This window comes from Cervus canadensis, chromosome 27, assembly GCF_019320065.1.
Source record: "Cervus canadensis isolate Bull #8, Minnesota chromosome 27, ASM1932006v1, whole genome shotgun sequence".
Taxonomy (NCBI): domain Eukaryota; kingdom Metazoa; phylum Chordata; class Mammalia; order Artiodactyla; family Cervidae; genus Cervus; species Cervus canadensis.
In genome coordinates, this window is record NC_057412.1 from 51,753,077 (window position 1) to 51,765,504 (window position 12,428).

General features: G+C 45.1%; 1 protein-coding gene across 2 annotated transcripts in view; it reads left to right on the forward strand.

The window, feature by feature from the left end:
• C27H3orf52 (chromosome 27 C3orf52 homolog) overlaps nucleotides 1-10,286 on the forward strand; it is a 35,002-nt gene extending 24,716 nt beyond the window's left edge. The window contains exons 4-6 of one of the 2 annotated variants that reach the window (XM_043449050.1): nucleotides 2,359-2,429; nucleotides 4,968-5,185; nucleotides 8,884-9,017. In XM_043449050.1, the coding sequence (XP_043304985.1) occupies nucleotides 2,359-2,429; nucleotides 4,968-5,185; nucleotides 8,884-8,891 (297 nt within the window). In that variant the 3' untranslated portion in view covers nucleotides 8,892-9,017. Of the gene's footprint in view, nucleotides 1-2,358; nucleotides 2,430-4,967; nucleotides 5,186-8,883 lie in introns of both variants that reach the window. The other variant, XM_043449051.1, reaches the window with a different exon arrangement.
• The last annotated feature ends 2,142 nt before the right edge of the window (nucleotides 10,287-12,428 follow it).

A 12,428-nucleotide genomic window follows, 5' to 3' on the forward strand; every position in this document is an offset into this window, starting at 1 on the left:
CAACGGATGCAGCCTCCTTGAGATTCTGCCGAGGGTGGGTGGGGGACGATGGGCAGGCTTTCCTCGGGGGTAGTTCTGCTGCTTGCTGCGGAATAAAGCAGTGAGGCGACAAGCCATGATGGGTGCAGCGGGGCATGCCAAGCTCAGCACAGAGGACCCATGGGGGTGAAGTTTCCAGAGCAACGTTGGGCTTGAGGCTTCAGGCCAGCAGGAGTGGGTCTAGCTACAGGCTTGCTTCCAGCCTCAGAGCTGGATTCATGCTGGGGTAGTACCCAGATCCCAGCACTGTCCTCCTGCCTGCTAAGAACAAGGCATTTAAACTTCAAAGTAATAATTTTAGAGAGATGCAATGTAAATGCGTTCAGCCACAAGTTCTGGGGTACTATAGGTTGGGGTTTACATCTCTGAAACATGATGGAAAGACTAATCAAAGAGTGGGAGAAGATATCTGTGACATCAAACCAACAGCTAGTATCCAGAGTGTAAAGCAGTTTGGGTAAGAAAATGCAACCCGAGAGAAAGAACACTGGCAGACAATTCAAAGCTGAGAAATTCCATAGTTAATAGACACCTGAAAAGACACTCAGCCTCACTAGAACACAATATGACAGTGTAAACACAATGAAAACTCATCAGATTGGCAAAAATTGAAAAATCTGGTAACCTTAAATGCTGGCAAGGCTGTGGGCAATAGAGCACGTATACATTGGTGGGAGGGGAGTGAAATGGAGTGCAATTCAGAAAGAGTTAAGGTGGAGATGTGCTAACTCTTAGACCCAAGTCGTCCTCTTGGTATATGACCCAGGGAATCTCTTACCTGTGTGAGAAGAGAGGCCTAGGGATGTTCAAGCAGATCACCTCAGCATAGCTGTGGCAGGAGACAGTCGGAAACAAAGCACGTGGCCCCCAGGAGGGGAGGGGAGGAGGTGGAGCTGTCATTTCACGGAATCTCTGCAGAGGTAGGAGTCAGACCGAGTGACCTCCATCTAGAAGTGCATTGTGTTGTTGTTGTTTAGTCGCTCAGTTGTGTTCAGCTCTTTGCAACCCCACGGACTGCAGCACGCCAGGCTTCCCTGTCTTTCACCATCTCCTGGAGCTTGCTCAAACTCATGTCCATTGAGTCGGTGATGCCATCCAACCATCTCGTCTTGGGTCATCCCCTTCTCCTGCCTTCGATCTTTCCCAGCATCAGGGTCTTTTCTTTTTCAGTGAGTTGGCTTTTCAAATCAGGTGGCCAAAGTACTGGAGCTTCAGCTTCAGCATCAGTCCTGTCAATGAATATTCAGGGTTGGTTTCCTTTAGGATTGACTGGTTTGATCTCCGTGCTCTCCAAGGGACCATTGTGGGTAAACTGCAAATGTGATTTTGAGTGAAAAAAATCAAATCAGAGAAGGTGTAGAATATGGTATGTTTTATTTGAATAAAAACATGCATTGAATTTATATATGTATTTCTAAAAAGATCAAGTTGTTGGGGACTTCCCCGGCAGTTCAGTGGTTAAGACTCTACACTTCCATTGCAGGGGGCATGGGTTCTATTCCTGGCTGGAAAACTAAGATCCCGCATGCTGTGTGGAGCAGCCAAAAAAAAAAAAAATTACATATAGTTATGATTACACAAGGGAGTGTTGCATCCATGAAAACATGCGTGGAAAAGATACACGACAGCTTCAGGACAGTGGTTCGTAGTGGGCAGGGAGAGAGGGAGGTGGAATAGTGTGTGAGAATAACGTTAACTGTGCTGTTTCTTCAGGTAAAGGGCTCAGCTACATGTGGTAAAATGTGAAGGGGTGAAACCTGGGGAGTGGGAACACAGGTGTCCTTGTTTTTTATGGTTGCAACACTTGATGGCTAAAATAAGAACTTTGTATCATTGCAATTGTACCACTCATTTGGTTGCATTATCCAGAAACCACATGACTGTGTCTCCTTGGAGTGAAGTTCCCGGGCAAGGAGAGAAGAGGCCTTTCTTTGTCTGGTGATGTGTGGGCCCCTGAGTCGCCTGTTCTGTCTTCCCAGCCCCTTAGAGATTCCCTCCTTCCCGTGGTGCTTGGGTCTTTGTGGGCTCAGGCTGTTGACCAGTCAGACCACACGTCACAGTGCAACGTGTAAGAGTTGCTGAAAATCCCAGCCTGATCACTTGGTCCTTACAAATGAGGTCCTTTTAAATGAGTGCCAACTTAAATTTAGGTTGGTGTGGGGCCCACCCCTTCATGTTTCTTCACCCAGAACCTCTTGGTAAGTTCATTCCTCCCTAGGGTGGAATTTCCATCACCCAGGAGTAGTTTTGCTTGTCAGGTGATATGCAATATGATCTGGCTGTCATGTGTGGTTGTTAACTTGCCCCTGTTTGTTTTAGGTGACACACGTGTACAGTGATTCACCAGCTCTGAACCGCTATTTCACTTCGGTTGAAGTCATGGACTTCAGGTAAGAATGTAGAGTATTACAGTCTCTCTCTGGAGGTTGACAGTCATCATGAGTTACCCAAAAGGACTTCCCTAACCCCAAAGCACAAAGTTCAGTTCAGTTTAGTCACTCAGTCGTGTCCGACTCCTTGCGACCCCATGAACTGCAGCACGCCAGGCCTCCCTGTCCATCACCAACTCCCAGAGTCCACCCAAACCCATGTCCATCGAGTTGGTGATGCCATCCAACCATCTCATACTCTGTTGTCCCCTTCTCCTCCTGCCCTCAGTCTTTCCCAGCATCAGGGTCTTTTCAAATGAGTCAGCTCTTCCCATCAGGTGGCCATAGTATTGGAGTTTCAGCTTCAACATCAGTCCTTCCAACGAACACCCAGGATTGATCTCCTTTAGGATGGACTGGTTGGATTTCCTTGCAGTCCAATGGACTCTCAAGAGTCTTCTCCAACACCACAGTTCAAAAGCATCAATTCTTCTGTGCTCAGCTTTCTTTATAGTCCAATTCTCACATCCATACATGACCACTGGAAGAACCATAGCCTTGGCTAGATGGACTTTTGTTGGCAAAGTAATGTCTCTGCTTTTTAATATGCTGTCTAGGTTGGTCATAACTTTTCTTCCAAGGAGTAAGCGTTTTTTAATTTCATGGCAGTGTACCATCTGCAGGTACCATCTGCAGTGATTTTGGAGCCCAGAAAAATAAAGTCAGCCACTGTTTCCACATCTATTTGCCATGAAGTGATGAGACCAGATGCTATAATCTTAGTTTTCTGAATGCTGAGCTTTAAGCCAACTTTTTCACTCTCCTCTTTCACCTTCATCAATAGGCTCTTTAGTTCTTCTTCACTTTCTGCCATAAGGGTGGTGCCATCTGCATATCTGAGGTTATTGATATTTGTCCCGACAATCTTGATTCCAGCCTGCGCTTCCTCCAGCCCAGCATTTCTCATGATGTACTCTGCATATAAGTTAAATAAGCAGAGTGACAATATACAGCCTTGACGTACTCCTTTTCCTATTTGGAACATGGACCACAGTCTTGTCTAACTCAATGAAGCTATGAACCATGCCGGGTAGGGCCATCCAAGATGGAAGGGTCATGGTGGAGAGGTCTGACAGAATGTGGTCCACTGGAGAAGGGAATGGCAAACCGCTTCAGTATTCTTGCCTTGAGAACCCCATGAACAGCATGAAAAGGCAAAAAGATAGGACAGTGAAAGATGAACTCCTCAGGTTGGTAGGTGCCCAATATGCTACTGGAGATCAGTGGAGAAATAACTCCAGAAAGAATGAAGAGAAGGAGCCAAAGCAAAAGCAACACCCAGTTGTGAATGTGACCAGTGATGGAAGCAAGGTCCGATGCTGTAAAGAACAATATTCCGTAGGAACCTGGAATGTTAGGTGCATGAATCAAGGCAAGTTGGAAGTGGTCAAACAGGAGATGGCAAGAGTGAACATGGACATTTTAGGAATCAGTGAACTAAAATGGACAGGAATGGGTAAATTTAAGTCAGATGACCATTATATCTACTACTGTGGGCAGGAATCCCTTAGAAGAAATGGAGTAGCATCAGAGTCAACAATAGAGTCCAAAATGCAGTCCTTGGATGCAGTCTCAAAAACGACAGAATGATCTCGGTTTGTTTGGGCTTTGTGATCTCTGGCCACAAGAGAGAGCTCTTTGCCAGTCGTTGGCAGGGACAGTGTTCTGATTCATTACTGGGACTGGCTTGACTGCAAAACTTACCCTTGGCTAAGAGTCTCAGATGTGATCACTCTTAAATATTTTATTGCTACCTCTTAATCTAGGCCTTTAAAAAAAAAGGCTGGCCTTCTTGAACCAAAGGATAATTGTGAGAATTGTAAATGGGGAGGTAGCGTTTAACAAGCTGTGTAGACCATTGATCAGCTGAGGATAGCCGTATGATTATTTTTCTTTTAGAAGTAGGAGAATATGTTCTAGAAAGAGAAAAACCCTCTTTCCTAGGTTCCCTTACTGAGTGATGCAAAACCGTGGGAAGTAGAAACAGGACAGAAACCGTTGCTCACTTTGGGGACAAACCAGGGAGGTGAGATTTGCTGCTGGTACCCAGGGCCATCTGGGGAGTTTAGGATTGTGTATCCTGCCAATGGCAGGGAGCTTTGGGCCCTACATGGACCATTTTATAGGTTAATTGATGAACTGGTTAAACTGGAGAGCTTTGACAAGCCCGTGGGAGAAAGGAGACCAGGGAGAAAAAGGCTGCCTTGGCCTGCCTCTGGGCAAAGTGTGGTATTAGGTAGCTCTTGGAGCCTCCCCTGCATGGGCTCTCACGGTGGGCTTCTCGGGGTTGGGTTTTAGGTGAAAGGAGGTTTGGATAACTGCAATTTTGTGTGATGAGTGCATTGACGAGGGCTCTTCTATGGTAGTACACTCTTTGCTTTTTTATACTGGGAGAACTTGTAGAACTCAAAAGATGTTTTTGCTAAAATCAGTTTCCTGAGTTGCAGTGTGATGCTGTTGATATGTTTATTGTCTCTGTTTGGTTTGCCTTTCTTTCAGTGGTGAAAATGCCACAATAATCTTCCACCTGCACTTCAGGATTCCTCCTGAAGATGGCAGTTTTATGAAGTATGTGATGAGTGAGGAGTTCGTGCTGGGCGTTTTGCAGCAGGATTTCCATGATCAGAACGTGGCTGGTTGTGAGACTCTGGGGCTTGATCCAGGATCCCTCTGCTCCTACAATAAGTTGAGCACGTCCGGAAGGCAGAGCTGTGACGGTAAACGGGGGAACCAGGTGGGGCAGAGAGCTTACTTTGATTTCTGAGCAGGTGATGCTCCATGTCCCTACCCTTTGTGAGCAGATAGAGAAGCTGGAAAAAAAAGTCATGGAAGCAAACTATAAAAATGAGGGTTGCTTCGTGTTTCCTTGCTGTGGTTCACCCGCACTCAAAGCTCCGAACCCCACATCACAGTATCATTAGATGCCTTCATGGAAACGCTGTGGTCGCACTGGAGAAGCAAGTACTGAAGAATTTGAAGTAAATGGTATATTAAATTGTTGAAAGATGGTTCAATCTGGAGAATATCCTTTTCTGTTGAAGGCCACTAGTCTAAGATATTAACAGAGGGATATAGAGAGGCAAGTTCATCTCTTTCTTAGATTATAAGCAAAGTGTGCATCGACGTTTAAAGCTAAGAATGGAATGAGGAAATGGACGTTATTTAAATAAGCATAGATGATACCCCACTTGTCAGAATCTGAGAACGCTGTACAAAACCTATCAGGAAGGAAGGTGGGAGTTGAGATGACCGCTAGCCTCTGAGCCCTCCTCCCTGTGGTCTGCACTGAGCGTCAGCCTAAGTTTCCATTCTTCTCGTTTTCCACTTCTGAGCGCTCTCTTGGATGGGTTTTGGATCTTGGTTAGTCCATAATACTAATGATTTTGGATGGTTCCTTATCCACAATCCATCAGAAACACTCTGTACATCAGCAGTGGGAAATACTAGTTGAATGAATGAAAAAGGCAGTCACGAAGGAGGTGTGGTGAGCAGCAGGCATGGGGCCAGCTGCCAGGGGTCAGAAGAGTGGAACAGGTTATAGAGCGCACACATCCCCACGCGATGTTTACTGAAGAGGTGTTTACTGTGATGGCGCTTGGTTCTTGGGGACGAGAGGTAGGAGTGGACTCACCTTGGCCTGGGAGGGCAGAGAGTTATATAAAGCAGTTCTTAAGGCATTCTTTCCCCAAATGAATAAAAGGAATGACATTCAGAGGGCCGACGTTTAGCTCACTGGGGAAGTCACATAGTGAATAGTTTCCTCACTGAGCATCTGAATAGATGGAGTGTCTGTGGGCCAGACCAGTAACATTGTGTGGAGTGAAAAGGTTCTGCCTCCTCCACAGGAATTCTAAAAAGAAAGAAGGAAAGACAGAAAGGAGGGAGAGAAGGGGGGAGGAAGGAAGGACCCTCCAGCCCCATGCTGTGTACCGCGGAAGGAGAGAAGAGGCCCTCCGGCCTGCTGTGTGGTGACGGCCTTGACTCTCTGAGCCTCCTCTCTAGAACTGTGGTCCCAGCTCTTCCCAAACGGAGATGAGGGATTATGAGGAGGGTGAGAAAGAGTTGAGGAGGATTATGAAGCTGGGAAGTCCACACACAGCATGACAAACAGCAGGTTGCTTGTGAGGCCTGAAAGACCTGGAGCTGAGCCTCAGATTCGGCGTGGCCCCCAGGGTGCAGCCATGAGCAGCGGCGTTTGTGCTTCTCAGGAGACCGCACTCCTTCTCTCGGGCGTTTCTCCTGGGGGGCGGTCTCTCCATGACCCCACACCCTCTTTGCAGAGCCTGGACAGGGTTTGATATTTTCAGGAGTGTGAGTATCAGTTTCCTCTCAAATGGAAGGGAAGACAGTGACCATTTGGAAAGCAAGAAAGGACGAAGAGAGTCTAGAGGGCAGGGAGGCAGCGGGAGGGGCAACTCAGGGCAAAGTCCAGAGGGAGGGAGGAGAGGCCCCCAGGAGGGACCAGCAAGGCCTGGGGCTTCTGAGGCCAGCTCGCGTGTTCCCAGGCACTGTGGGCTTGGCAGGGCAGCCCCTTCTGTGATGAGCTAGGCAGCTGGTTTCCCACAAAGACAGTGTTCTAATTCTTCAAATAGCAAAGCTTCTTTTTTTTTTTGGCCATTAAAAAAAATTATTGAAGTATAGTCAGTTTACAATGTTGTGCTAATTTCTGCTGTATAGCAAAGTGATTTAGTTATACCGATAGATATCTGTCTATTAAAGAATCGGACATGACTGAGCGACTAAGCACAGCACATATCTATCTATTTATATGTATATATTCTTTTTCAGATTCTTTTCCATTGTGGTTTATCATAGGGTACTGAATAGAGTTCCCTGTGCTATATTGTAGGACCTTGATCTTTATCCATTCTGTGTTTTATAGTTTGTATCCACTAACCCCAAACTCCTGATCCATCACCATCCACCCCCATTTCTCCCCCTTGCCAGCCACAAGTCTGTTCTACAAAGGGCAGTGGTTTTTAAAATCGTTTGGTTCAGATGCCTCTTAGAGAATTTGCAGACAGCCGTGTAATTTCTCCCTGGAAAAAAATGCACATACTCTTCCCCCTGGACAGAATTTTACAATTTCAGGGATTCCAAGGATTCCCTGGAGCCAGTCTGCAGGTATGTGGAATTTCCAACATGTGTGCTAGAGAGCCTGAACCTTAAATTAGCTTGTAATTTGGATCCCTAAGGGATTGTTTGTGTATTTCTCTTTCTCTAATTGGGGAATATGATTGCTTGACCTAACTGCAGGCATTTTGATGCCTTCTACAAAGAAAAACTTCCTTTAATATTATAGTCATAAGGGAATTTTTAAATTTATATTTTCTTGCAGTGTTAATTGAGATATAATTAACAAGACAGTGTAAGTTTAAGGGGTACAGAATAGTGACTCAACCCGTATATTTTGAAATGATTGTCATAATAAGTGTAGTTAACGTCCATCACCATTACCTTGTAAGTTACAAAACTATTTTTCCCCTTGTGAGAACTTGTTCCCAGGATTGATTTATCTTATAATAGGAAGTTTGTGTTTTTTGACCACCTTCATTCAATTCCTCCTCCTCCACACCTTGCCTGTGGCAACCACCAATCTGATCTCTTTCTTTATGAGTTTGGAGATTCTACATAAAAGTGAGATCATGCAATAATTTTCTTTCTCTCTCTGACTTATTTCACTTAGCATAATGTCCTCAGGGTTAAGTGAATTTTTTTTGGTGATGGGTTGCTCCCTCCCCATCCCCCCATTCCTTGAGCTTCTTCGCCTAGTGGAGGGTAGGGTCCCAAGATAAGGAGGGGAAGTCTGTTTTACAACGTAAAACAGCTGTGTGACTTATGTTGAACCTTGTGAGCTATTCTGGACGTGGGGTAGTTATTTCATACCCTTCCCTGACCTGGGAAGGAGGCACCCAGCAGACTGGGCTCCCGTGTCTTGTCCTCAGTCATTGCCCAAGTGCCTCGGCCCCAGGCCAGCTATGCACCATTTCTCTCATTAGAGTTTCTCACTGTGTATTGTGCTTATATTAAAAAAATGAAAATTTAGAAATATTTTTAGATTTTCCATAGATTAGACTATGGAAAAAGACTGACTGTTAAAATGTCCTCTGCATCCAAAAGTCCTCATCAAAATGTTATTTATCATGAATTATGCCAAAGTAAATAAGCAAACAATGTGTTATTTCCTTTTGAAAGGAATTCAGGAGTTGTGAACGTGTGTGTGTGTGTGTGTGTGTGTGTGTGTGTGTGTGTGTGTGTATCTTACCTGGAGAGTAAACCTCCTCTGTTAAGAGTTTACAAATATTCCAATTTTACATTGGAGTTCATAATTAAGTAAAATAAAATAAAAACATAAATGTTTAAAATAATTATGCCTTTTTTAAAATTGTGACTTTCGTTTGTGTTTCCTTTTCAGAATTATGAAGGTTGATCTATGTCTGACAGCAGCACTCTGCTGGACTTTGGGATGCCGAGAGTTCATTCCACTTTATAGGAGAGACCCTGAGAATTAACAGAGGACTCAAAATGACTGGAGGCGTGGAGGCGTCCTCTTTCTCCAGCTTCTGCACAGTCACAGAGTCTGGTTCGGTGTCTAACTAAGCAGTACTCCAGCGGTGCCCCAGCTGGGTCTAGAGACGGTGGGGTGATGGGGCGGCTGGCAGATCTGCAGGGGGAGGTCCCTCCACCCACAATGGACACTTTTCTTTTTAGGGCAAGGGGTTCTTTCAGGCAGGATCCCGCCAACCTGGGCTAGAGGAAAGACAACAGGGAGAAGCCAAGCGAGGGGGAGTTCAGCCAGTCGCTCTCCTCCCTCCCAAACCTACATTTGATCTACCTCCAGACAAGGCTGTGGGGAAAAGGCATGCACTTTGTCAAAGGTAATTAACACTGTTCGTGTCTACTTCCAAGATGCGTAGACTTGCCACATATCAGGAAACCAGCCTTGGCACATCACCTGATGTTATTGCGTTATGTAGCACTACAGAAATGAAATGTTTCTTAATTATTTCCCTGCATAATTACTGTGACTCCCGAACACCTCTTTCGAAGACATGGGTCCCTGTGAATTTTGAACACACGACTCTTCATTTTGGATAGTTTGTCCATTTATATTTTTATCAGCTTCCATCAGACAGTCATTAAGACTGCTTACCGTCTGCTGGAGGTAGTTCATGTTGACTTTTTGTTGTCTGGGTTCCCTAGCCTTCCTGTAGGACTCAGTGTCTTCAAGCACTGATTATGTATCTTATTGAAGATGATTGTGAAATAGGAAGAACCACTCTCAGAACTAAACTGCTGGAAGTTTAATGCCAGATCCTTTGGCAGGTGAGGATTGGAGGGAACAAGAGGGACTGTTTTGGTCGCCTACAGACATAGAATTACCTGTCAAGAGGGTCTTGTTAGGAAAATGACGTTGCTGGAAATTTTCCAGGAGAGTTCTGTGGTCATGTAATGAGAGGTTCATAGCCTCAGGATCTCAGCTGACCCTGGTGGATGATGTGTGTGTGTGGGGAGGCAGCTGTGTGTGGGGATGTGTCAGAGTGTGCATCTCAGGCTAGGTTTGTTGAGCTCTTTATGACCCAGGACTCTGGATAATGTGAATGTGCTTTGTTATTTAACTGGAAGATATGTTTATTGTAACTCGGTGTCTCATTTTTGAGCATAGTTCCTCAAACTAGTGAAACAGGTGAATTTCCCTTCTTCCTCTTTATATTTTATGTGTCAAACCTAAGCCTTCATGTTTGTACTTTTAAGAAAATAATGAAGAACTTCTTTGGAGAGGAGTTAAAATATTGACAATAAATTATTTTTGCTTCCGCTTTGCTGTGTTAATGTTTGCTCTGTAGGCATTGACTCTCCAGGGCCTGGGTTTGGCCTGGTGTGTCCTTGCAGTAATTGGTGTTGGAAGCGACCTTTTCATGAGGGCAGCTTCCCCTTCTGAGTGAATAAGATTGAACCTGCCTGGGCTGGGTCCTCCTCTCCTTGTTCCTGTTGCAGAGGGGCTGTCTCTTCTCTCCACTTCCCTTGGGGCCCCGTGGGCATGACCAGGTGTCTGAAGAGCCTGGGGCTGGAAGGAAGGGCTGGTTCCTGTCTGGAGGCAGGACTGGGTTTGGTTCTGATCTTTGCTTCTCTGTTGGAAACCACCAATATCTTAGCACCTTGCCTCAGGTTTTGATCACTTGAAAGTCATAGGGAGGATTTTCTATTGGCTTGACCCTTCTGCCCAAATGGTGTGGAAAGAAATGAACTTTGTGATTCGAGCATTTTGAGGTGTTTGGGGGGGGAATGGCATTTATATACTGTTATGCTACCGGAGATGCATTGATTGGCCACGACACGTCTTCATGATGAGCATACCACGTGGTGCATAAGAAGGTTCCAACAAATATCTGTGGTGTAACAGCAGTTTTTTTGGCTGTGAGGCTTGTGAGATCCTAGTTCCCAGACCAAGAATGGAACCCAGGCATTGGACAGCCAGGGAATTCCCAAGTGAACTATTTTGGGGGTGCCTCTCTGTGCGGTCTGCAGGAAGTTTTCTGACAGGGATCGAACCTGTGCCCTCTTCTGTGGAAGCATGGACTCCTACTCACTGGACCACTGGGAAATCTCTCACTGAAGGACTTGAGAAGAAAACCTGGGAGTCACTTAAGTACAGACAGAAAGTATACACCAGATCAGAGGAACACGCCCTCTTCCCATCTCCAACGAAAATTCCAGCTATGTCCCATTCTTTTCTGCCTTTCAATTTAACTTAGTTTTGCAGATTTTTTTTAAATGATGTGAGTTGCAGAAGGCTACAGAATATACTAATGAAGATGAAAATGATAATAAGGAAAAAAACTGCTGGTCTTATTAGCGAGTCAGGCTCTGCACAGATGAAATGGGAAACTGGGAAAAACAAGATGTTAAAGATAAACAGTAGGACTGTGTGATGGTCAGAGAAAAGGGTGAAAAGTCTAGGTTAACTGGAGGAGGCTTTACTATCAAGTAGGACTGGAGCTGAACTTTAAAGCAATGGTGGGATTTGAGTAGACAGATTTTCTTTCTTTCTTTTTACACATTTGTGTCTTAGGATGAGACGCATGTTTTCTTCTTTTCCCTTTAGATATGGACTCTTGCCTTATTCAAAGTCTGATTAGTGCTTTGAGAAATGGGAGAAGTCTCCCTTTCAGCTCCCATTGTTGTTTCATTGTTTTAAAATAAGCTTATTCACACAATTACTGCATTGCCAGAAGCAACTTTTCCTTTATGATCGGAGGTCATTATCCTCTTAGCATCAGAAGGCAGTTCTCTCTTATTATAGTGGGAAATCAACGTCCGGAAAGGTGGAAGGACCAGCCCAGAATCCCACAGTTGTGGGGAGCAAAGTCCAGCCTAGTGGGAAACACATGATCAGTGGCCTCCAACTGGTGGACCCCCCAGGATCATGCTCAGGTCAGGCTTGGCTACATTCTGGAAACTCATGAAGAGCACAGGAGGAGGGAAGGGGATGGATTGTGAGGTGGGTTATCAGACTGTGCAAGACTCTGGGGTGGTCATGACCACTCAGCGCCTTACCAAGTGCCTCTGTTAGGAAAGTGGAACTTACACCGATCCATTTAGCAGCTGACAGATCTGAGGCACACTCAGATCAAGTGGCTCTCAGCTAGCTTTCTGAACTCGGTAGGTTGACTTGGAAAGAACAGAGTCAGATAAATGTAAACAGAATCTCCTTTTCCTCTGAAGGCTCCTGTGGAACCTTGGGGCCTCAACTTTCCTGTTCTACCTACACCCTTCCTTTCCTTCCATAGTGGAAGCCCCTGTCACCCAAGGTTGTCTTAAAAACATTAGCATTTGAATTTATTTGTTGTCAACGGTAGATTTTCCTGACCTATCTTTGTTCTTCTCTTGTACCTCTCTTGTGTTCTAACATAAGAATTTGTTCACAGACTAAGAGATTATTTATAGCTACTAGTATGA